Raw genomic sequence first — 24532 nt, 5'->3', positions numbered from 1 at the left:
CTGACACTGCGTAGCCTGTAAAGTGACACCCGGCGTCACCACGTGCGTGCCTGGATCTGAGGGCGGGTGGGGGCGTGGCCCAGGCCAATGCCTGAAGAAGCAGCGGCAGAAGGGGAAGGGCCAAAAAAACCAAATAAATAAAGAGCAGCTTCTATTTTGGGCCAAGTGCCAATAGACACAAAGGAGACCACAGGAAGACAGGTGCAAGCTAAACTTAGAGAAGCGTTATTTGTTAAGCCCTCAACCGTCACCGACAGCCACAAGCGTCCTTTCCAAGCACGCTCGGTCCTTGGCTTTCCGTCAAGCAAAACCAGACCCCCCCGCCCATCTTGGAGTGTCATGTGGCCAAGGTGGGAGTTAATAATGTCTCGGGCCCCCTTTTTGATACTCCTCCGTGTTGGCCGCATGGAACTTGGGCTGTCCCCAGGGGGAGGGGGGCATTTGGGGTCGTCGGCGTTTGGCGCGCCACGACGTCTGTAGCACCCCGCGGTGCCTTCACTCCCTGCGCCCCCAGCTATGAAGACGGAGCGAAGCCAGGCGGCGCCGCCGCCGCCTCCGACGCTCCCGGACGACGCGTCCCGCGGGTGGACGGGGGACACGGCGGGACGGACGTCGGATTTAGGGACGGACTCGGACGGAGACGCCACGATGCCCAGCGAGGACGAGTCCCATTACATCAGCGCAGGCGCCGTCCGCCTCTGCGAGCCGTCCGACGAAGACGATTCCGACCCCGGCGCGGGTTCCCTTCCCTCGTGGGACGCCGAGGACGCGCCCGGCCGGGGCCTCTCCTCGACGGACGGCGACGGGGAGCCGACGACGCCGAGAGTGCGGGACGTGGCGGTCAGCAGTCTGCGCGAAAGCGATCCCTCGCCGCGCTTTGGCGCTGGCGGCGAGGGTGGCCGACAGGTCCGCCTGTCAATCAAAGCCACTTCCCGCGCTATAAATGACCCCGTCCGAGAAAACACTCTTTCTCGTGCCAAAGGCGCCGGAGATATAAGCCCCCCGGCCGCGGAGGGACCGCGCGACAAGGTCCGCAGCGTCTTTCTCGCGGCTGGCGGCAAATTCCTATCTGAGGAAAGCACCCGGCGCTCCATTCGGCGTGGGGTCGACTGGTGCTCCGCCTTTGTCCACCTCAAGCGCTCGGACGCGAGCCGGGGGCTCTTGGGCCGGTCCACGCCCGAGGCGGAGGGCCGTGTTTTTGCCGAGGAAATGGACCCGATGGCAAAGCTGGCTCAAGCCCATGGCGGAGGGGCACGGCTCACCGAGACTCTGAATTTTGGCTGCGACGTCCCATGGCGAGTGTCGGCGGGAGAGAACCCCGCGGGACGGGGTTCCGCCGATGAGCTTAGCGCTTGCAACTTGCAAGGAGGCGGGGGGGCCGGTCCCACCAACCCCGCCACCGGCGTCGCGTCTACCAAAGGCGCGGAGGGAGGCCACAAGAAAGCCGTCTTCGCTTCCAGTGTCATTCAAAATGTGCTTTCCAAAAAGATGCAGTTTGAGCAGGAGCGCCGCATGGAACGCGGGGAGGTGAGGGAGCCCCGGCGCGAGGGGGGCCCCCTCGGGGCCAGAGGACCGCAAAGACCGACCCCCGTATGCTACCGAAGCCACGGCGAGGACCATGCTCGCGCCACGGACCCTCTGCCGCCAGATCGTACGGCCGTGGAGGCTAAAAGGGGCTCCGCGGAGGCGCCCGAATTGGCTCTGCTCGCCGGCCAAAATAGCGCTTTCGGGCGCCGGGGGAACGAGGAGCTAGGGTTTCCCCAAGATGGGAAAAAGCCGGAAACCCAAGAAGCCCGGGAACGGGACGCGGCCGGCGGCGCCAGAGCGACTCAGATGTCCCATTTGTTCGTGCCCACGCTCAAACGCGCGGCCGGCGGGGGGGCCGAGGAGCGCCGCCCCCGGCTCCCACCCGACCGCGCGTCCTACCTAACGCCTGGCGAGGGCGTCGGGGCGCGCCAATCGCCCGGAATTCAAATTCATCTCCAAAGCTGCGACACGGGGGGCCCGCTCATCGCCGACCACTCGGACGGGCGGCGCGCTCCGGCGGCTCGGAAGGCCGCGCCCTCGGACGGGGCGCCTGGTTTTCCGCTTCCAGACGTCGGAGAGGGCAAAGGAAAGTTGCAGACGCCCATTCACCACGTGCGGGATGTGCGCCAATTGGTGAAAAGCTCCTATCACTTTGTTTCCATGGATGGAAAATCCCAGTCATGCACCGCCGAACCTCGCCGTCCTACGTCGCTCTCCCCCATTGTCATCAGATGCCAGTCGGTGAACACCAACGGCGGCAAATGGGACCGGACGTCTACCGAGCCGTCGTCCAAAAGTTCGCCCAAGGGGCCCCGGGACATCTCGGACGAGGCGGTGGCGGCGGCTTCGAGCGTGGAGCGCAAACCGGCGTCGACGACGGACAAAGTCTCCCAGGTGGCAGAAAAGCAACCCGTGTCCAATCGGGGCGCCTTGGAAAAGCTTCGAGCGGCGGTCAAAACCATGGAGCGTCTCTACGTCTTCGACAAGAATGAATGGAAAAGGAAGAACGCGCCGCAGCCTCGGACGGACAGCCACGTGCTTTCGCTCATTGCGAGCGAGAAGCGAGCATCGGTCGTGGGCGAAAACCACTGTCGGAATTCCCGGCCCGATTTGAAGCAGACCGCGCCCCGCGCCGGTGACCCATGGGACGGCCCGGAGGCCGCCTCGCCGCCGACTCCCCGTGGGAAAGTGCCCACTTGGGGCCGGAAGGCGTCGCCGGGGGTCCCCGCCGCCAAAAGCCGGCGACGGCCGACGCCTTCCGACGCCGGAACAGAGTGGTCCAGATTACCCACGTCCTTCGGAGTCTACCCGTCCCAGAGCAGCGTGGTGTCCGGAGAAATCCCGACCGGGGACCCCGACTCGGACCGCGACGACCACCTCGCCCTCCCGCCGGAGTTTCCGGCCGGCTCGTCCCGCCCGATCGGCCCACCCTCGCGAGCCGAGGAGCCGTCTCCGCCCCACGTCTCACCAGCCGCCATTTATCACCCCTGGCCCTGGGCCGTGGCTGCGAATCAGCCGCAGGTGTACTGCATTTCGCCCGCCTTGGCTCCGGCGCCCCCGACGGAGCCCCTCTCGGCCACGCGAGCAAAGATGCTCCTGGATCCCGCCAGCGGGAGCTACTACCTGGTGGACGCCCCCCTTCAAGCCCCCACGCGGCACCTTTTGGACCCGGAGACGGGCCTCTACGTGGAGGTACCCGTGCCTCCGCCTCCCGTGACCCCCGTGCCACTCGCCCCCCTGGCCCTGAGTTCCGCCGCGTACGGACACGCCTACATGATCTACCCCGGTTTCGTGACCTCGCCCCCCGTCATTCCCGCCCGGGCGCCGGCCCGTCCACCCGAGGACACGTACGCGCAGACGCCCTTGGACCCCGGAAAGGCAGCTGCGGCGATCCCGAACGCGGTCGGGCGACGGGGCGTCCCCGGCGGCGAGCCGGCCCTCGTGGGCGCGTGGGCGCGGCGGGGCCCCTGGATCGTGGCCCCGCCCTCCTTCGACGGAACCACCGTGAGCTTTGTGCTTGAGCACAGGTGACGGGCAGGCGAGTCTGGAGGCCCATGGCTCGAGAATGCGTGACGAAGCGGCTCCGTCGGCGGCGGCGGCGGCGGCGGCGGAACAGCCGCCGACCCCTTCAGCTGCCTCTGAATGTCAAGGGGCCGCGAGGGCGGGAGGCCGCCGGGTCAGCGGGCTTTTTATAGGAGGGGCCCAGAGTGGCGGCTCAAATTCGCCGGGCTTCCCAGCAACACCCGTTCCATAAACACCGCGTGCTACGTGGTCGCTGCCCTTTCTCAATTTTGGATTGCTTAGCAGTAAGTTTTAGCGCGTGACCGTGGGTGTACAGGCTAACGGATCATGAGTATTGCTTTCAAGCGTTTCCTTTGGGATCTGTTTACCACGTGAACGTCCCGGCTAGGCTGTGTACCAGACGAAGGCTTAGAGTTAGAATATTTCCGGAGACTTCATCTGCCGTCGCGGGGATAGGCGTCTTTCCCCGGAAAGGGCGAGCGAGCCTTTTGTGGGATGATGTATTGTTTGCGTTTGCAAGTTGGACTTTCACATCTGGTTGAGCGCTTCAATAAAGCCGTGGTTTACACTTGCCTCTCTCTGGTTAATGATGTTTAATCCTGTTGGTTTTAAGAAGGCAAAGCGAGTGTGGGTAAAGGCCATCCTAATTGGGAGGCGGGGCCCAATACAGGCAAGCCATTTCACTTGACTTTGTGACACTCGTTCTTTGATGGAGTTTACCATTAAACCCTCGAAGCTGTGAAATGTTTGTCACACTTCTCACCCCCCAACAAAAAACAACAACATTTGACGACGCCCGTCATGGTTTACTCTCCTCTCCGGGTGACGTCATCAATGGGAGACGCCCAACTCTGCGACGGCGCGCTTTCTTCACACGGTGTGTCAAATCAACAACGACAAAAAAAGAAACGGTGTTTTTGTTCGCACGGAAGACCATGGGAACCTTGCCAAAATGGTTGCTCCCCCCCATGAGGCACAACGTCCAGCAGCGGTCGACGACCAACTTCAACAAACCGACGTCAACTTTATGGAAGAGCTTCGTCTGCCCTAAAATATCCCAGCAATATTTAAGATATGGATGGGGAGACCGCACCTGCCTTCTCTCAGCACAGCCCATCATTTTTGGAGGTATGTAGTATGTTGTTTTTTTCCCTTCTTCCATATCTGGGCGTCGTTTTGCTGTAAAAGTTTTCCTGTCCATGTCTTTAATACTGGCCTCGAATAAAGAGTTATTGTTAAATAACGATAAAGACGACTCTTAGTCCATATTAATTGCGAACAGGTGCGGGCCACACAATTCGATGCTAACAATGCCAAGCACCTTGAAAGGTTTTCCCCTTCAGAACATAGCAAGTGGTTCAAAGTGTAAGTAACGTCTCATTTTTCATCTCGCGACAATGTTTTTAAAGCGTTTGTGTTTCTCACTCATGTGTACGTGTGTTTTGTTGGACAAGTTTGAGCAAAAAAAAAAATCCCCATTTTAGAGGAAAATCAAAACGCTGCGAGCAGGGTTCGAACCTGCGCGGGAAGATCCCATTGGATTTCAAGTCCAACGCCTTAACCACTCGGCCATCGCAGCTGCGCACAAATAAGTGGCGTGGACGTTTAAGAAAGTAATATTGCACTCTCTGCACGGCCTAACACTGTAAATAACGTACGTCTAATTTGATGTGTTTGTCAAACGAGCGCCAACGGAGCTTATCGGCCACGTCACAGAGCAGCGCCGAACATCGCCGAAAAGCATTTCCCTTTGTATCCGCCAGGTGGAAGCCTACATCTATACATTCCAGCGACCTGCCAGAGTTGACTGACAAGGTAACGCCACACAATTTTTCCAGAGAGTGCACTGCATTGTTTCATAAAGTGAAGTGAAGTTTTATTTAATGATTGTTATTTTAAAAAGATCTCAGAACAATTGCTTTGTCATTTGATCATTTAACATTGGCTGCCATTGATGGTGATAGACCTCCAATATTTTTTCCCACTTAGCACCCAAGCAACACCTTTATCCCCACGGTGAAATGAAAGCTTGGGGATTTTCTAGATTTCGAGGGCACCCGCACCCTTTGTGCGGAGTAGAGGACACACCCTGTCCATATCGCCACTGTTACTTATTGACACCTTTTGCAACAATCCATCATGATTGTGCACGCATATGCATAAGCACATATAGATATAGCGAGAAAGGGAGCAAGGCAGTCCCTCACCGCCGCCGGCACGCTGTCCTCGTCCCCTTCTAACGGGACAGTTAGCGATGGCTGCCCTTCCATTTCTCATTTTGCTTTTGTGTGTGTGTCAGGTTACAAGGCAGCAGAGGTGAGCGTTAAAATAATAACCGGCGTCAATCGTTAGATGTAGTCTTTCTGTTTTCCTGGCTCTTGAACTCCTAACCGGGTAAACCGTTGACTTTTATAGACGTCCCGTTCAAGTAATACGGTCGGCGGCGATGGAACGTCGGCTCATTGGATACTACAAAATCAGAACCATTTTCATCGTTACATTTTTCAGTTAAAATGGACTAGACGTCCGAAAGGAGCCACGGGATTGGACGTCCGTCGTCGTCAATGGCGGTGAAATTGATTGAAATGGCACGTACATGAAAATCTGGGTGCAAATGTTTCATTTGCTCGTTGACGGCAAAGCGAGATTTGTTCCGGCGTTCCCATCGCAAAAGACATTTTCCTTCTTGACATTTCCTAACCGTCGACGCGCCCGAGTCGATAGTGCAAGTGAGTCACGCTTAGGTGTGACATTTTCTAATGATTAATCCGTGGTCTTCTTCCCTTTACAGTGTCGCCGACGACGGTAAGTCCCTCGGCGTGCCGGCCATTTTTCCATCGAGGGGAGGTTCTCGTCCGATCCCGACGGAAGCCGCCACGGGCCCGGATTTCGCGTCCAAACGTCCGTCCGTCCGTTTGCCGCAGCTCCCGTGCTGACGTCCTGCGACTTCAACGACGACGACGCGCCGCTGTGCGCCTTCCTTCAGGACTCCTCCGACGGCGGCGACTGGACCCGGCGCGCGGGTCCCACGCCCACGGCGGGGACGGGCCCCCCGGGCGATTACCCCCGAGGAGGTGGGTGTCTCGTTCGGCTTGGCGTGGCCCCCGAGGGGGGAACTCAGTGGCGCTCCCCGCTCCTTCGCAGAGGGATCCTACGTTTACCAAGAATGCGACGACGTGGCGGAAGGGCACCGCGCTCGTCTGCTGAGTCCCCGGCTGGCGACGGGGGCGGCGCAGATGTGCGTCCGCTTTCGCTATTACATGTACGGCTTGCACAGCTCCAATCATTTGAGGGTACTGCTGAAGACGGCAAATGGCGAAGAGGAGCTGTGGAAGAGAACTGGCGTCGTGAGTCCGGCCTGGTTGGAGGCCAGCGTCACCGTGCACGATGCCAGTCATCGGCCGCTGGTGGTGAGCGATTTTCCCAACTTGGATTTGAAATCAGCGCGAAACCCTCCGCCGTCCAATCCCGCACATTCGCCGCCCAACCGCCCAATCCCTCTTGACCGGCCGGTAGTGGCGAATGGGCCGGGCTTAAGGCCCGCCTCACTGGTGTATTTTCAGTGTTAAGGCAAAAAGTCAAAAGAAAAAAAAAATCTGCAACAAAATGAACAAGGGTTCCAATAGAAACCTCCACCCCGGATGCGCAGTGGACTTTGAAGTGGGAAAAGTACCACGCCATCCCAATCTAATCAGTGCGACAGAACTTGCGTAGATGGCAACTCGGCGCCGCGCTCGGGAAATGATTCATTTTGTTCCTTTAACGACGGCAATGATTGCCGACGATGCGGTCTTTAGGTCGCCTTCGAGGCCCAGCGAGGCTCCAGCGCATTGAGCGACTCGGCGCTGGACGACATTGTCATTAGCGAGGGGGCGTGTCCCGGTGAGTGCCGTCGCCAGAGAGTCCTCGCTCGCCGGGCCACGGGCGCATTGCAAACGTTTGCTCCACAGCGTGCGTTACCGGCTGCGACTTCGACACCGCTGAGGATCTCTGCGGCTGGACCCCGTTCACCTCCGACCCCGGCGTGTCCGGCTTCGAGCAATGGTCGGGCGGGACGGAGACCCCGGGCACCGGACCCGACGACGACTTCTCCAAGCCTGGCTGTGAGCGACCCCGCCCGGCGCGCCCGCCGAGTCCACGCTTGTAAAACTCTTCTGCTCTCTCAGTCGGGTCATACATGCTGATGGATTCTAGCTACGCCACGGAAGGAGCGGAGGGCAAAATCGCAAGTCCCGTGATAAGTCCCTCTCCCGAATGCTTGGAGCTGACCTTCCACTATTACCTGTACGGAAGCAGCCAGACGGTGCAACTCCGCGTCCACGCCTCGACAGGTAACGATCGGACCCCGTCGGAGCGGTGCGCCGGCCCGCCGAACCGCTCTCCCATTTTCAATCAGGGGGAAAACTCGGACCCGCCCTCCTCACCGTCACGGGGAACCAGGGTCCGGCTTGGAAGCCCGCCAAAGTCCGTCACCTGGGAACCGGCGACACGCGGGTGAGCTCTCCGGCTCCCGTCGGATGCCCGGAGCGTGGGAATAGCCTTTGTGCCTCCCTTTCCAGTTCGTCATCGTGGGAGTCTACGGAGAGACGCCCGAGACCGACATCGCCGTTGACGCCGTGTGCGTCTCCGTCTGTCAAGGTGAGTGACGGGCCGCGTCCGGTGACGGACGGCGCGGCTAACGGCTAAACCAAGGCTTTGCCTTCGCCTTCACCGGCGGTGACCTTCAGTCTTTGCCATTTAAAGGTCAGCTAACGACTCAACCGCCTCCCCCGTCCACCACGGCATCCACCAACTGGACGTCTCCAGCCCAACCGACAACTCCGGCACGCACGACACCGAAGCCGGGTATGGGGGTCTTCTTGGGTGACTATCTCGCAAAGCATCCTATACTCTTGGCTCAATTCTTTGTTTTCGCCGTGCAGTTCAGTGCCCCCCAAATGCGGAGTACATAGAATGTGGGCCGGCTTGCATCCCCTCCTGCATGGATCCATCCACCAACTGCAGCGGCTCCTGCATCACCGGCTGCTTCTGCAAGTCTGGCTTTGTCTTCAAGGGGAAAACCTGCGTTCCCATCGAGAACTGCGGCTGCCTCGATCACAATAATAACTATTATGAAGTCAGAGTTCTTGGAAATTCCACTTTACGACAAAGGCTGTACACCCCGTTCATGTTCTTTGGTTCCCTGGTTTCAGCCCGGAGAGGTCATATTTGGAGACGGCTGCTCCGAGATGTGTCGCTGCGCTGGCAACTACACGCTGGAATGCGTGGATAACTCCTGCGATCCCACCGAGGAATGTCGCGAAGTTAACGGCGTGGCCGGATGCTACCCTAAAGGTGACATGGGGGAAACCTTGGATAGGGAGGGGCGGCCAAATATTGACGACGCGTGATGACACAAGCTTGTTTCTCGCACGTCAAGGTACCGCCTCCTGCATAGCATCCGGCGATCCGCACTACACCACCTTCGACAGGCGCAAGTACAACTTCATGGGCAACTGCAGCTACCAAATGACCGGCGTCTGCAACGTCTCCGATCTGCCGAATTTCGCCGTTTACGTGGACAACGAAAATCGCTACAACAGGCCCAGCATCTCCTACGTGAAAGCGGTTCACGTCTATGTCGAATCCGGCGGGGTCTCCGTCTTCAAGGGTGGTGCCGTGCACGTAAGGATTCGAGGGATTTCCTCGTCACGGGTCCGATCGACTCGCAAAACGTTCCCGCTTCCCTTCTCACCGCTGGATCGGGCCTGCTTCCCTCATCCAGGTCAACGGAATCAAAGTCAACCTGCCCGTGAGTCCCTTTCCGGGCGTCTCCGTGTTCAAATCGGGGAAGCACTACACCGTGTCCTTGGAATTTGGCGTGACGGTGCGCTACGACGGAAACCACTTTATGGACGTCAAAGTGATTAAAGAGTGAGTATATCTTGGTGGTCAATCCAGTCCGAAGGGGAGGAGTCATGTTTTATGCTTCCTCCAGCTACAAGGACGCACTTTGTGGACTGTGCGGCGATTACAACGGAAATTCCAAAGACGACTTCCGCGTGCCGGACGGCTCGTTGACCGCCGACGCCAACGACTTTGGAAACAGCTGGAACGTCGATCCGCGGTGAGTGGTGCCGAGTGTGGGAGGTGGACTGTGGGAGTCGGCCATCGGGGCTCGGTCTGAATGGTCCTGTCGCACAAGGTGTAACAATAAACCCAATACCACTCACCCCGGGTGTGAGCCAGAAGAGCAGAAGTTGTACGAGAGTTCTCGGTATTGTGGCGTCCTGCTGGATAAAAATGGCCCCTTTGCCGCCTGTCACGTCAAGGTCAACCCCAACGTAAGTCACCATTATTATGTACTCTCCCCCAATGAACCCACGTTGTTGGATTACACTCCAATATTTGTCCTTCTAGGATTACTTCAAGGACTGCGTCTTTGACCTTTGTGAGCTGGATGGCAAGCCATCTATCCTATGCGAGGCCATCGAAGCCTACGTCAACGAGTGCCAGGACCGCGGCGTCGCCGTCGGACCCTGGAGGAACCAAACCTTCTGTCGTGAGCATACCTTTTCCCTCGTCGGTCCGGGACCCCCTCTGAGCGCGACCAGGTCGTGATCGTCTCTGGGTTTTATTTCCGCCTAGCTTTGGACTGCCCTCCTGACAGCCATTACGATCCCTGCGCGGACCCCTGTCAGGAGACGTGCACGGGTAGACCCCCCTCTTGCGGCGGACCCTGCGTCGAGTCCTGCGTGTGCGACCCCGGCTTCATCCTGAGCGCCGGCACGTGCGTGGCCAAGTCTTCGTGCGGCTGCCAACACACCGACGGCCAGTACTATCAGGTACACCCAAAAGAACTTGCAATTGTCCCCTTGACCTCTGCAGTTGACCCCCAAATCTTAATGGAATTTCATCCGTTTGTGTGTCTCAGCCCGGAGAGGAGTTCTATGTGCAAAACTGTAGTCTCAAGTGTCAGTGTATGGTGCCATTTATTTCCTGTTCGGGAACCGAGTGCCCCCCAATGCATGTGTGTCAGGTCCAGGAGGGAGTGTTGGGCTGTTATCCCACAAGTAAGGTTACACTCGTGGCACCATTATTCAGTTGGTCTTGGAAGTTGCCAAAGATTGTTTTTTTGCCTCTGCTCTGTGCCACTCCTCGCTAACGCAAACATATAGTATCAGAAAAGTACACTTATTATTATTTTTTCGTTTCCATGTTCACAACTTGACTAAATGCACCTAGCTAAAAACTATTCAAGTTCTATGAATTTCTTTCAATGAAATGTGTTATATAGCAGGACCGAGTACACCAGAACCAACAACTCCGACAGTACCGGCACTTAACACCACCGTTGCAGAATGGACTACACTTGAAGCAACAACTCCACAATGGGTGACGTCCAATTCGACGACACCAAGTAAAGCACATCTTGTAGGAAAATTTCACCTTGAAAATGGGACGGATGACCTAACCAGGTGCTCTTCTTTTTTTTTGTGCAGTTCAGTGCCCACCAAATGCAGAGTACATAGAATGTGGACCGGCTTGCATCCCCTCCTGCATGGATCCATCCAGCAACTGCAGCGGCTCCTGCATCACCGGCTGCTTCTGCAAGTCTGGCTTTGTCTTCAAGGGGAAAACCTGCGTTCCCATCGAGAAATGCGGCTGCCTCGATCACAATAATAACTATTATGAGGTCAGAGTTCTTGGAAATTCCACTTTACGACAAAGGCTGTACACCCCGTTCAAGTTATTTGGTTTCCTCGTTTCAGCCTGGAGAGGTCATATTTGGAGACGGATGCTCCAAGATGTGTCGCTGCGCTGGCAACTACACGCTGGAATGCGTGGATAACTCCTGCGACCCCAGCGAGGAATGTCGGGAAGTTAACGGCGTGGCCGGATGCTACCCTAAAGGTAACGTGGGGGAAACCTTGGATAGGGAGGGCGGCCAAATACTGACGCGTCGTCAGGGCGTGATGACACGAGCTTGTTTCTCGCACGTCAAGGTACCGCCTCCTGCATAGCATCCGGCGATCCGCACTACACCACCTTCGACAGGCGCAAGTACAACTTCATGGGCAACTGCAGCTACCAAATGACCAGCGTCTGCAACGTCTCTGATCTGCCGAATTTCACCGTTTACGTGGACAACGAAAATCGCCACAACAGGCCCAGCATCTCCTACGTGAAAGCGGTTCACGTCTATGTCGAATCCGGCGGGGTCTCCGTCTTCAAGGGTGGTGCCGTGCATGTAAGGATTCGAGGGATTTACTCGTCACGACTCGCAAAACGTTCCCGCCTCCCTTCTCACCGTTGGATCGGGCCTGCTTCCCTCGTCCAGGTCAACGGAATCAAAGTCAACCTGCCCGTGAGTCCCTTTCCGGGCGTCTCCGTGTTCAAATCGGGGAAGCACTACACCGTGTCCCTGGAATTTGGCGTGACGGTGCGCTACGACGGAAACCACTTTATGGACATCAAAGTGATTAAAGAGTGAGTATATCTTGGTGGTCAATCCCGTCCAAAGGGGAGGAGTCATGTTTTATGCTTCCTCCAGCTACAAGGACGCACTTTGTGGACTGTGTGGCGATTACAACGGAAATTCCAAAGACGACTTCCGCGTGCCGGACGGCTCGTTGACCGCCGACGCCAACGACTTTGGAAACAGCTGGAACGTCGATCCGCGGTGAGTGGTGCCGAGTGTGGGAGGTGGACAGCGGGAGTCGGCCATTGGGGCTCGGTCTGAATGGTCCTGTCGCGCAAGGTGTAACAATAAACCCAATACCACTCACCCCGGGTGTGAGCCAGAAGAGCAGAAGTTGTACGAGAGTTCTCGGTATTGTGGCGTGCTGCTTGACAAAAATGGCCCCTTTGCCACCTGTCACGCCAAGGTCAACCCCAACGTAAGTCACCATTACTTTGTACTCTCCCCCATTGAACCCACGTTGTTGGATTACACTCCAATGCTTGTTCTTCTAGGACTACTTCAAGGACTGCGTCTTTGACCTTTGTGAGCTGGATGGCAAGCCATCTATCCTATGCGAGGCCATCGAAGCCTACGTCAACGAGTGCCAGGACCGCGGCGTCGCCGTCGGACCCTGGAGGAACCAAACCTTCTGTCGTGAGCATAACTTTTCCCTCGTCGGTCCAGGACCCTGTCTGAGCGCGACCGGGTCGTGATCGTCTCTGGGTTTTATTTCCGCCTAGCTTTGGACTGCCCTCCCGACAGCCATTACGATCCCTGCGCGGACCCCTGTCAGGAGACGTGCACGGGTAGACCCCCCTCTTGCGGCGGACCCTGCGTCGAGTCCTGCGTGTGCGACCCCGGCTTCATCCTGAGCGCCGGCACGTGCGTGGCCAAGTCTTCGTGCGGCTGCAAACACACCGACGGCCAGTACTATCAGGTACGCCCAAAAGAACTTGCAATTGTCCCCTTGACCTTTGCAGTTGACCCCCAAATCTTAATGGAATTTCAACCATTTGTGTGTCTCAGCCCGGAGAGGAGTTCTATGTGCAAAACTGTAGTCTGAAGTGTCAGTGTATGGTCCCGTTTATTTCCTGTTCGGGAACCGAGTGCCCCCCACTGCATGTGTGTCAAGTCCAGGAGGGAGTGTTGGGCTGTTATCCCACAAGTAAGGTTACGCTCTTGGCACCATTATTCAGTTGGTCTTGGAAGTTGCCAAAGATTGTTTTTTTGCCTCTGCTCTGTGCCACTCCTGGCTAACGCAAACATATAGTATCAGAAAAGTACACTTATTATTATTTTTTTTTCGTTTCCATGTTCACACCTAGACTAAATGCACCTAGCTAAAAACGATTCAAGTTCTATGAATTTCTTTCAATGAAATGTGTTATATAGCAGGACCGAGTACACCAGAACCAACAACTCCGACAGTACCGGCACTTAACACCACTGTTGCAGAATGGACTACACTTGAAGCAACAACTCCACAATGGGTGACGTCCAATTCGACGACACCAAGTAAAGCACATCTTGTAGGAAAATTTCACCTTGAAAATGGGACGGATGACCTAACCAGGTGCTCTTCTTTTTGTTGTGCAGTTCAGTGCCCACCAAATGCAGAGTACATAGAATGTGGGCCGGCTTGCATCCCCTCCTGCATGGATCCATCTACCAACTGCAGCGGCTCCTGCATCACCGGCTGCTTCTGCAAGCCGGGCTTTGTCTTCAAGGGGAAAACCTGCGTTCCCATCGAGAACTGCGGCTGCCTCGATCACAATAATAACTATTATGAGGTCAGAGTCCTTGGAAATTCCACTTTACGACAAAGGCTGTACACCCTGTTCAAGGTATTTGGTTTCCTCGTTTCAGCCCGGAGAAGTCATATTTGGAGATGGATGCTCCGAGATGTGTCGCTGCGCTGGCAACTACACGCTGGAATGCGTGGATAACTCCTGCGATCCCACCGAGGAATGTCGCGAAGTTAACGGCGTGGCCGGATGCTACCCTAAAGGTGACATGGGGGAAACCTTGGATAGGGAGGGGCGGCCAAATACTGACGACGCGTGATGACACAAGCTTGTTTCTCGCACGTCAAGGTACCGCCTCCTGCATAGCATCCGGCGATCCGCACTACACCACCTTCGACCGGCGCAAGTACAACTTCATGGGCAACTGCAGCTACCAAATGACCGGCGTCTGCAACGTCTCCGACCTGCCGAATTTCGCCGTTCACGTGGACAACGAAAATCGCTACAACAGGCCCAGCATCTCCTACGTGAAAGCGGTTCACGTCTATGTCGAATCCGGCGGGGTCTCCGTCTTCAAGGGTGGTGCCGTGCATGTAAGGATTCGAGGGATTTACTCGTCACGACTCGCAAAACGTTCCCGCCTCCCTTCTCACCGTTGGATCGGGCCTGCTTCCCTCGTCCAGGTCAACGGAATCAAAGTCAACCTGCCCGTGAGTCCCTTTCCGGGCGTCTCCGTGTTCAAATCGGGGAAGCACTACACCGTGTCCCTGGAATTTGGCGTGACGGTGCGCTACGACGGAAACCACTTTATGGACGTCAAAGTGATTAAAGAGTGAGTATATCTTGGTGGTCAATCCCGTCCGAACGGGAGGAGGAGTCATGTTTTATGCTTCCTCCAGCTACAAGGACGCACTTTGTGGACTGTGTGGCGATTACAACGGAAATTCCAAAGACGACTTCCGCGTGCCGGACGGCTCGTTGACCGCCGACGCCAACGACTTTGGAAACAGCTGGAACGTCGATCCGCGGTGAGTGGTGCAAAGTGTGTGAGGTGGACTGCGGGAGTCGGCCGTCGGGGCTCGGTCTGAATGGTCCTGTCGCGCAAGGTGTAACAATAAACCCAACGCCACTCACCCCGGGTGTGAGCCAGAAGAGCAGAAGTTGTACGAGAGTTCTCGTTATTGTGGCGTGCTGCTGGACAAAAATGGCCCCTTTGCCGCCTGTCACGCCAAGGTCAACCCCAACGTAAGTCACCATTATTTTGTACTCTTCCCCCAATGAACCATTGTTGGATTACACTCCAATATTTATCCTCCTAGGATTACTTCAAGGACTGCGTCTTTGACCTTTGTGAGCTGGAAGGCAAGCCATCTATCCTATGCGAGGCCATCGAAGCCTACGTCAACGAGTGCCAGGACCGCGGCGTCGCCGTCGGACCCTGGAGGAACCAAACCTTCTGTCGTGAGCATAACTTTTCCCTCGTCGGTCCGGGACCCCGTCTGAGCGCGACCGGGTCGTGATCGTCTCTGGGTTGTATTTTCGCCTAGCTTTGGACTGCCCTCCCGACAGCCATTACCATCCCTGCGCGGACCCCTGTCAGGAGACGTGCACGGGTAGACCCCCCTCTTGCGGCGGACCCTGCGTCGAGTCCTGCGTGTGCGACCCCGGCTTCATCCTGAGCGCCTGCACGTGCGTGGCCAACTCTTCGTGCGGCTGCCAACACACAGACGGCCAGTATTATCAGGTCCGACCAGATTGGCCAGCGTGCGGAGCGTCAAATAGGTGCGAAATTCACCGCCATTTATGCGCCGCTCGCGTCCCAGCCCGGAGAGGAGTTCTACGTCGACGACTGTCGTCAGAAGTGCAGGTGCGACGCGCCATCGGTCACCTGCCAACCATCCCGATGCCCCCCAATGCACGAGTGTCAAGTCCTGGAGGGAGAGCTGGGCTGCTATCCGACAGGTAACGAGCCTCGGGCCCGAGCGGTGGCGGGCCGGAAAAAGGGTGGTCCCTTTTGACTCTTGCGCTTTGAGCTTCTTCGCCTCCCAATTTTCAGGCTCTCGGGACTGCATCGTCTCCGGCGATCCGCACTACAACACCTTTGACAAAAGGTTCTACAGTTTCATGGGCACGTGTACCTACACGCTGGCCAGAACCTGCAGGAACGACACAGGTAGGGACAATGGCGAAACATTCCCCCAGGCGCCCATTTTTGGCCAAGGGCGCCATCGGGGGCGTGGCTTCCCCTCTCCCCCTCCCTTTTGGGCCCACGCGCCCGTCTTCCCCCCCTCTCTCGTTGGAATCCGCGGCGGAATGGCTCGGCCCTCCTTCTGCGGCAGGTCCTTGGTTCTCGGTGGAAGCCAAGAACGAGGAACGAGGATTGCCCGGAGCGGCCTACCTGCGAAAACTCTACATCACGCTGGATGGGATGACTCTGACGCTAATGAAGGGCAAGAGGACCCTGGTGAGCGCAAAACGCCAATGGCGCCAAAGCCATACGTAGCCCGCCGTACGCGTGCCTCATCTGCGCCGGCCCTCGGTCACGGCGGGCCAGATGGAGTCTGCCTGGATTTGACACGGCGCCCCGCACGCTCGCAGGTGAACGGAGTCCGCGTGGCGCTGCCTTACTCGGCGTCTCCCACGGTGACGGTGGGCCGCGCCGGACAATACGTGACGGCGGAGACGTCCTTTGGCCTCCGAGTGCGCTGGGACGGGAACCACTTTGCCCAGATCACCGTGCCCAGGTAGCCGCAAAACTGCCGACGTCCCCTACTAAGACTGATGACCTTTTCCCACCAGCTCCTACGGGGGACAGATGTGCGGCCTGTGCGGCGACCTGGACGGGAACCCGGACGACGACTTCGCCACGCCGGACGGCGGCCAGGTCTCCGACGTCAATGACTTTGCCAACAGCTGGCAGACGGCAGAAGACGAGGATGACGCGTGGGTGCCCGCCTCCGGGAGGAAACGCCACGGGACTGGCGGAACTTCCGCCGGCGAGAGCGAAGCGACGTCAGCGCTTTGTTTATCGTCTAGCTGTTCTGCGGGCGCCGGACCCGACCCGGACTGTGATCCCAAACTCCTGGCCGAGGCCGTCCGGCCGGACAAGTGCGGCCGACTCAACGACACCGCCGGACCCTTCCGGTACGTCCGCCCCGCCCGGTTATCGGCCTTGGCCCGTAAAGATTAGAAAAAGGACGCGTGTTCCCGCGCTCTCTATCTCTCGAGATTAGCCGGGCTTTTATTGTCGTCGTTGTCGTGGTTTCGGGAGTCCCCGCCGGACTCCGCTCCATCCGGCAAATCACACGGCCAGTGTTTTTACGCTCGGGCCGCTGTCTCGGCGTCGTCGTCCAGGGAGTGCCTCGGCGCCGTCGATCCCGCGCCCTTCTTCCGGAGCTGCGTTTACGACACGTGCCGGTTCGACGGGCTAGCGCGAGTGCTGTGCGATCAGCTGCAGGCCTACACGGAGGCCTGCCACGGCGCCGGCGTCCAAGTCCACCAGTGGAGGAGTCCCCACTTCTGTCGTAAGTCGCCCGTGGCGAGCGGCGCGTCCGCCTCCGCTCGATTTGCCATCCCATCTTTCGGGCAGCGCTGGAGTGCCCCGCCAACAGCTCATATTCCCTGTGCGCGAGCCCGTGCCCGGAGACGTGTTCGGGCCCGGCGGGGGCCCCCGGCTGCGGCGGCAGCGGCTGCGTGGAGGGCTGCGCCTGCGACGCCGGTTTCGTCCTCAGCGACGACCAGTGCGTGGCCGTCAAAGACTGCGGCTGCCTGGACCTGGCCGGCATCTACCATCCCGTGAGTCCTCGTCCGCGCGTAACGCGGCGCCTCGACCCGGCCGGGATCTACCCTCCCGACCGTACTACCGGAGACGCCTCTCGGGTCGCAGGTGGGCGACGACTGGTACTCGGAGGGCTGCGAGCAGAGGTGCGCGTGCCGAGAGGGGGGCTCCGTCCAATGTTCCGACGGCGGCTGCCGAGCCGGCGCCGAGACTTGCCGGCTGCACGACGGAGAGTACGGATGCCACCCCCTCGGTAGGCGATGAAAAGCCCCCCCCTCCCCCCGACTCGTGGTCTCGGCCGACTCCAATGACGCCGTCTCCCGACCTGGTCCCGCAGGGAAGGCGACGTGTTCCGTCTCCGGTGACCCGCACTACACCACCTTTGACAAGCGCACCCACCATTACATGGGGGGCTGCTCGTACACCTTGAGCAGACCCTGCGACGGCTCCTCGTCCGTCTCGCCGTACTTCTGCGTGGACGCCCAGAACGAGCGCAGGGGCAGCAACAAGAGGGTCTCCTACGTCGGGGCCGTGGTGGTCACGGTCGACGGGGCGACGGTCATCCTGGGCAAGGGGCCGAGCGTGCAGGTGCATTTTGCCACGTGGCCGGCAATTTGTCCGGCCAGCGCTCGGGTCGACGCCGTCTACTGGCGACAAAGCCACCGGTGCCTGAAAGGCTTTGGTCTGCACGGCTCGCAGGTGAACGGGACGGCCGTGGTCCCGCCCCTCCGGGTGACGGCCGGGGTCCAGGTCTACCTGAGCGGCAAGTTTGTCGTCGTGGAGACGGCTTTCCACTTGAGGGTGCGATTTGACGGCAACCACCACGCCGACGTCACCGCGCCGGCTTCCTACGGCGGGCGGCTCTGCGGGATGTGCGGTGAGAGCGTTCCGGCGGCCGGAATCGAAATCGGGCGCTGACCTCCGGTCGAACCGCGCCACAGGAAATTACAACGGGAATCCCGGAGACGACAACCTGAAGCCGGACATGACGCCCGCATCTACAACCGAGGAACTCGGTGACAGCTGGCGGGTTCCCGACCCGAGACCGGAGTAAGTTCTAGATGATCCCGGGGCGCTTTCCGTTGATTTTCGGGCCGTATGGATATATGTGGGGAGCTTTGCCACCCACCGTTACCGTGTGTCCAGTTGCTCCAACGACGGCGGCCAGGGGGACTGCGACCCAAAGGTGCTGGAGGAAGCCCAGAAGCCGAGCAGCTGCGGCATGATCGGCGATCCCCACGGTACGACCCCGCCGACACTTACCCGTCCCCGTCCGTCTCTTTGCCGTGTCACGTCTCGGTCGACTTTCAGGGCTCTTCGGACCGTGTCGCTCGCTCGTCCCCCCCGAGCCGTATCACGAAAACTGCCTGTACGACATGTGCGCCACCGACGGCCAGGCCGTGGCCCTCTGCCAGGCCGTGCAGAGCTACGCCGACCTGTGCGCCGCGGCGGGAGTCGCCGTGGCGTGGAGGGACAACACCTTCTGCCGTGAGTCCGCCGATCCGTGGGACTCTCCGACGCCCGGCCGGCACTCGCCGGCCGACGCTCACGCCGCGGGGTCCGCCGTCTTTCGCCAGCTCTCAAATGTCCCGCCGGAAGTCATTACACCCCGTGCGGCTCGGCCTGCGCCCGACCCAGCTGTCAGGACCCGGCGGGGGCGCCGGGCGCCTGCCGGCTGCCGTGCGTGGAAGGCTGCGCGTGCGACCCCGGCCTGGTTCTCAGCGGGCACCGTTGCGTGCCTCTGAGCCAGTGCGGCTGCGTGGACGGCGACGGAACGTACCGGCCGACCGGCGCCACCTGGATGACGGAGGCCGACTGCTCGGAGCGCTGCCGCTGCCTCGACCACAGCGTGACCTGCGAGCCGTGGCGCTGCGGCCCCGCGCAAGAGTGCAAAGTGGTGGACGGCGTGCGGGACTGCCACTCCACCGGTAGGCCCGAACGGTCGCCGGGATTTCCTTTTGCTAACGACAGCCGGCCAACGGCCCCACCTCGGCGGAAAGGTGAACGGAAATGACCTGGCAATTTGTGGCGCTCAGGGAACGGAGTGTGCCACGTTGCCGGAGACCCTCACTACTACACCTTTGACGGCGTCATGCACACCTTCATGGGCACGTGCACTTACACTCTGGTGGAGGTACGCTTTCTGCTTCAAAAAATAAAATAAAGCCACAGCATCCCCCTCCGTCCGTCCCCAGGTCTGTAACGCCTCCACGGTGACCCAGTTCCGGGTGGTGGCCAAAAACGAGGAGCGCGGCCAGCCGGAGGCCTCGTACGTGCGCTGGGTTCGGGTCTACCTGCCGGACGGCACCCGGATCGAGCTGCAGAAAGGACGCAGAGTTCTGGTACGTCGGAAACGGCCGCTCTTCCGCCTCGGCCTTTTACCGCCGTCTTTTGTCGCGCAGGTGAACGGTCGCCGGGTAAGGACGCCCGCGAGCGTGCCGGGAGCCAAAGTGATCGCCAGCGGCGCCTACAACCTCCTGGACGCCGACTTTGGTCTGCGGGTGAAATTTGACGGCGTTCATCACGTGGAGATCAGCGTACCCGGAGAATATTTCGATAAGGTAGGTGACGTCTAAACTTCAGGAAACCAAGCGAAGGCGAGGGCGACGTTAGCATCAATCTAAACTATCGGGTTCCTTCGCGACGCGGCCGCCTTTCTTCCCGTTGGCTGGCGGCCCGGGGGAACAAAAAGAAGGAAAAATCCTAAAATAGTCCAAACCATTTCAAACTTGCCGATGTTTTGGCAGCTGTGCGGCATGTGCGGCAACTACAACCACAACTCCAGCGACGACAACCTGAAGCCCGACCGGACGCCCGCCGAGGACGTCATCCAACTGGGCAACAGCTGGAAGTCGGAGGGCGACAGCGATCCGGGGTTCGGGAGAGCGCTTTGTCCCCAAGAGGCGGCGGCGGCGGCGGCGGCGGCGGCGACCGCGGCGCGTAACCGCGTGTGCTCTGGCATTTCTCCCAGGTGTCGTCCGGACAGCCGCCCCGACGTCCACCCCGACTGCACGGCGGAGGAAGAGACGCTGTTCGAGGCCCGCTGCGCCGGCGCGCTCCTTTCCGAGGCCTTCCGAGCCTGCCGCTCCACGGTGCCCCCCGAGGCGTTCGTGGGGAACTGCGTGTACGACATGTGCGAGTACGACGGCATGGCGGCCACGCTCTGCGACAACTTGGAGGCCTACGCTCAGGCCTGCCGCGGCGCCGGGGTCGCCGTCAGCTGGAGGAACAGCACCTTCTGCCGTAAGGCGGCCCGGATTTGAGGCGGCGCCGGGAATTGGCCTGACGACCCCCCTCTCGGTCACGCAGCGCTGCCGTGCCCCCCCGACAGCCACTATTCGGAGTGCGCCTCGCCGTGCCCCCCGACCTGCTCCGACCTCTTCCCCCTCTCCTGCCACCTGCCGCCCGCCGCCTGCGTGGAGGGCTGCCGCTGCGACGGGGGTTTCGTCCTCAGCGACGGCAAGTGCGTGCCTCCCCTGCTATGCGGCTGTCTGGATGCCGACGGAGAGTACCACGACGTGAGTCCGACGTCGACGTACTGACAAAGAGTCTCGTCCACCCGACCGCTCCGCGGGCCTAAGCCAACCACCCACCCACCCAACCCCCGTCGGCAGGTGGGAGACTCGTGGCTGACGGCCAAATGCGCGTCCCGCTGCCACTGCGAGCTGGGCGGCGCCGTGGCCTGCTCCGATCACGCCTGCCCGTCAGAATCGGTCTGCGTCCTGGACAAATACGGAGACGTCTCCTGCGAGCCCGCCGGTAACCAAAACGCCCGTTTCGCCGCCATCCGGTGGCGCCAGACGTAGACAAAGTCTTTCCCCTAGAGTTCGCCCGGTGCACCGTGGCCGGAGACCCTCACTACCGAACCTTCGACGGCTTCCCGCACCACTTTCAGGGGCCCTACGCGTACGTCCTGACCACCAACCGGGGTGGACTCGGACCCGGCTCCCGGCCCTCCCTGACGGTGGGGGGCAAGAACATCCGACGAGGCGGGAACAGGCGGGTGTCCTTCCTGGACCAGATCTACGTCGACGTCTACGGCGTCGACGTGCGCTTCTTGCAGGGGAGGGAAGTCCTGGTAGGTGGACAAAATGGCTGCTTCAAAACTCCCGAGTCGCTGGCCAGAACGTATTATTTGTTGGTTGTGGCGTAGGTCAACGGGGAGCTGGTTTCCCCCCCCCTGACTCCGGTGGAAGGTTTGCAGATCAGCATGAACTCCAGGCAGGTTCAACTGGCCACCGACTTCGGACTCACCGTCCGCTTTGACGGCAGGAGCCGAGGAGGTGAGGAGAGGGCCGCCGCGTAGCTTTTACGGCCACGGAGTCGCCCGCCGCTCACGTGGTTGTGGTGGAATGCTGACTTTGGGCTGGCGGTGCGCCAACGATCCCTCCGATCCCACGCAGAAATCCTCCTGCCCAGCACGTACAAGGCCGCCGTGAGAGGGCTGTGCGGCAACTACGACGGCGTCCGCAATAACGAGTACATGAAGCCGGACGGGACGGTCGTCGGCGACCTCGAGGAATTTGGCGAAAGCTGGAGGGTCAGGGACCGCCTGGCCCCGGCACCAGCACAAGCCTCCTCCGCTGCCGCGGCCGCCGCCGCCGCCGCCGCCGCCGCCGCCACCTTCCGCCTCGGCAGGTACGCTCGAGGATGAGCTCGGGTCGCCGTTTTTGCCAGTGGGCTGAGATGCGACCGTGATGTCGCCCGCGTCCCGTTCAGTGGAGAAGCGGATCCCGATTCCGGATTCGAGACGTCCGACTGCTCCGAGGCCCAGCTGGCCCAGTACGCCGGACCCGCCGCCTGCGGCGCCATCTCGGAGGCCGCGGGGCTTTTTGCCGCCTGCCACCCCATCCTGCCGCCCGACACTTACCAGGAGTAAGTAGAGGAGCCCACGACGTTGGGCGTGGCGCCGCCTCCGGCCCCGTTGACGTGCGCGCCGTCGAAAGTGGGCCGCCGCTTCCGAAGCCTCGGACGGAGATCTGGGCTGGAAGTCGAAGCGCTTTTTCAAAATGTATTTCTCCCGCAGCGACTGCGTGTACGACCTGTGCGCCGAGCGCGGCAGCGAAGAGCTGCGCTGCGCCAGTTACGAGGCCTACGCCGCCGCCTGCCAGGAGGCCGGCGTGGCCTTGGGACCCTGGCGACAACAACTGGCCTGCGGTGAGAAAGCCACGCTCCGGCTTCCTCCCGCCCAATTCCAAATTGGAGAAATGACGGGCGGGGGATTGTTTTGCGGCCCCAGCGCTGCGCTGCCAAGGCAACAGCACGTACTCGCCGTGCATGTCGGCGTGCCCGGCCTCCTGCGGCGACCTGACGGCGCCCTCCCAATGCGACGCCGCTTCCTGCGTGGAGGGGTGCCAGTGCGCCCCTGGCTTCGTCATGAGCGAGGGTGGCTGCGTGCCCTACTCGCAGTGCGGATGCAGCTTCCTCGACCGATACTACCCGGTAGGTCCGCTTGCGGGGGACGACGACGACGACGTTGTTGTTGATGTTGATGATGATGTTGATCCCGCCGCCACCGCCCCATTGCAGCTGAAGGAGACTTTTGTGACCAAAGATTGCGCCCAGTCCTGCCAGTGCACCGCCACCGGCGCCGTGTGCCAGGCCAAAAGCTGCCCCCCGGGATTCGTCTGCGCCATTTCCGACTACAGGCGGGACTGTCACAGAGGTGAGGCTACAAAATTGGCGGCAATGGCGGACAAAACCGCACTCCCTTCTTCCCATGCGTTTATCTTTATCGGATGGATGCTTCCAGCGGGACCGTGCCTCAGCGGGCCCTGTTTGAACGGAGGAACGTGTCGAGACGTCGGCGACCAATCCTACTCGTGCCTCTGCGCGCCGGGCTACGGGGGGGCCAACTGTCAGGATGAGATTACGGGCAGCCAAGGACTCGGTGAGAAAAAAAAACAACCAAACTGAAGGGGGACTACTTTGAAATGGCGCTTACGCCATTGACGGCGGCGGACAAAGCGCAGCGCCTTAAAAAATGTGCCCAACGGACTGCGCTTCCGTCGCCGTCAACGGCGCCCAAATAATTATGACCACGTGCCCCTTCCTTCTGAAAATGTGCACGCCGTCCTTTCCAGAAACCAAATGGATCATCCTGATCTCGGTGCTTGTGTCCGCCGCCGCGGTGACGGTCGTCGTCATCACCGTCATCTGCGTTTGCAAAGGCGTCGACGGGTGAGTGGCATTTTTTAACGTTTGTTTTCCCCGACGGTGGATTTGAAAACGCACCAAAGGATGTCATTTGACATTGATGGGGAAAAGGGGCGTAGTACTTTTTTTGCTTTCTCCTCGTCCGTCTCGGCTGGACTGGGGGGTGGGGGGGCGTTTCCATGCGGCGATCCCCCCCCCAAAAAATGGCCGCTTTGAGTGAGCTTCTCCATCTTTGCGTTGACAGGAAAAACCGGACGAAAGTCGACCAGTTCAGAATGGCCTCAACAAGTACGTTTCCATCCATTCAAAGTCTCTCTTAGTTCAAAGAAATGAAAATATACAGAACATGTTTATTTTTCCTGCACAAAAACAACCAGGTCAACAAAAACAAAACATTTACTGCACGACATAAATGCATATATTAGCTAATGTTTTTTTTTTCCGTGTGTGTGTCTTGTAATGCAGGTGTCCCCTATGAGAACATGGATGAAATTCCACCAAACAACGTGACAAATATGTGATTATTAATAATGAATCATCAGTATCCTCTCCTTGCTTTTTTGATGATTATTCCTGAGCACAAATCATGTCTTTCTCCTTTGCTAATGTCACTTGAAAAGTGAAATATGCAAATCTCTGCTTTGAAGCATTTGAATCAATAAAATATAAGGATTTTTTTAAAGCTCTTTAATGCATAGTGCACATTAGAAGGGTGAAGAAATAGCTACCCTGGTTTGAAAAGGTGTCAAAACGATCATATCTAATCCACAAAAAAGGTTCCCTTCATTTATCACCTTTGATAGGCCTTTTAAGTCCTATGGACTCAAAATAGGTATGTGCATGTGTTTTCTAACTGGTCGA

General features: G+C 59.1%; 2 protein-coding genes and 1 non-coding gene across 5 annotated transcripts; 2 read left to right on the top strand and 1 right to left on the bottom strand.

Moving 5' to 3' along the window:
* The first annotated feature begins 406 nt into the window (after window positions 1-406).
* Window positions 407-3558, top strand: LOC144066130 (uncharacterized protein C4orf54 homolog). Its single transcript, XM_077589477.1, has one exon. It carries the CDS (start codon window positions 517-519, stop codon window positions 3556-3558), a length of 3042 nt encoding a protein of 1013 aa, XP_077445603.1. The 5' UTR covers window positions 407-516.
* An 833-nt stretch (window positions 3559-4391) lies between these two features.
* Window positions 4392-24346, top strand: zanl (zonadhesin, like). 3 transcript variants are annotated; one of them, XM_077588143.1, is made up of 74 exons: window positions 4392-4677; window positions 4832-4914; window positions 5004-5162; window positions 5236-5364; window positions 6341-6354; window positions 6474-6623; window positions 6694-6959; window positions 7347-7431; window positions 7500-7652; window positions 7716-7880; window positions 7946-8043; window positions 8109-8187; window positions 8293-8394; window positions 8472-8665; window positions 8742-8883; window positions 8969-9213; window positions 9314-9462; window positions 9527-9655; window positions 9734-9872; window positions 9949-10090; window positions 10177-10373; window positions 10463-10601; window positions 10826-10948; window positions 11031-11224; window positions 11301-11442; window positions 11535-11779; window positions 11870-12018; window positions 12083-12211; window positions 12290-12428; window positions 12505-12646; window positions 12733-12929; window positions 13019-13157; window positions 13385-13507; window positions 13589-13782; window positions 13859-14000; window positions 14086-14330; window positions 14421-14569; window positions 14637-14765; window positions 14844-14982; window positions 15057-15198; window positions 15285-15481; window positions 15561-15699; window positions 15794-15910; window positions 16077-16201; window positions 16336-16481; window positions 16537-16680; window positions 16774-16881; window positions 17092-17261; window positions 17327-17532; window positions 17624-17768; window positions 17853-18103; window positions 18215-18392; window positions 18457-18565; window positions 18662-18756; window positions 18827-19003; window positions 19093-19443; window positions 19552-19649; window positions 19711-19857; window positions 19918-20076; window positions 20263-20390; window positions 20487-20758; window positions 20825-21033; window positions 21130-21274; window positions 21340-21593; window positions 21669-21798; window positions 21919-22153; window positions 22235-22390; window positions 22542-22672; window positions 22755-22957; window positions 23045-23180; window positions 23268-23405; window positions 23599-23695; window positions 23916-23959; window positions 24137-24346. In XM_077588143.1, exons 7-74 carry the CDS (start codon window positions 6786-6788, stop codon window positions 24190-24192), a joined length of 10590 nt encoding a protein of 3529 aa, XP_077444269.1. In that variant the 5' UTR covers window positions 4392-4677; window positions 4832-4914; window positions 5004-5162; window positions 5236-5364; window positions 6341-6354; window positions 6474-6623; window positions 6694-6785; the 3' UTR covers window positions 24193-24346. The 3 variants fall into 3 exon arrangements, with proteins under 3 accessions (XP_077444269.1, XP_077444268.1, XP_077444271.1); XM_077588142.1 differs by having other exon boundaries at window positions 5004-5364; XM_077588145.1 differs by lacking the exons at window positions 4832-4914; window positions 5004-5162 and having other exon boundaries at window positions 5313-5364.
* Window positions 5047-5128, bottom strand: trnas-uga (transfer RNA serine (anticodon UGA)). The gene has a single exon. It is a non-coding gene; the product is annotated as a tRNA-Ser (tRNA).
* Window positions 24347-24532: the final 186 nt, after the last annotated feature.

This window comes from Stigmatopora argus, chromosome 20 (assembly GCF_051989625.1).
Source record: "Stigmatopora argus isolate UIUO_Sarg chromosome 20, RoL_Sarg_1.0, whole genome shotgun sequence".
Taxonomy (NCBI): Eukaryota; Metazoa; Chordata; class Actinopteri; order Syngnathiformes; family Syngnathidae; genus Stigmatopora; species Stigmatopora argus.
Note: the sequence above shows the minus strand (reverse complement) of the source record. Positions and strands in the feature narration are given on the sequence as shown.

Bases quoted from the DNA above. Each gene is read 5' to 3' on its own strand.
- zanl (XM_077588145.1), top strand. From the start codon at position 6,786: ATGTGCGTCCGCTTTCGCTATTACATGTACGGCTTGCACAGCTCCAAT. The intron at 10,949-11,030 runs GTAAAGCACATC...TTTTTTGTGCAG, and splicing joins GTCCAATTCGACGACACCAA to TTCAGTGCCCACCAAATGCA. The intron at 19,858-19,917 runs GTACGTCGGAAA...TTTGTCGCGCAG, and splicing joins AGAAAGGACGCAGAGTTCTG to GTGAACGGTCGCCGGGTAAG.
- LOC144066130 (XM_077589477.1), top strand. From the start codon at position 517: ATGAAGACGGAGCGAAGCCAGGCGGCGCCGCCGCCGCCTCCGACGCTC.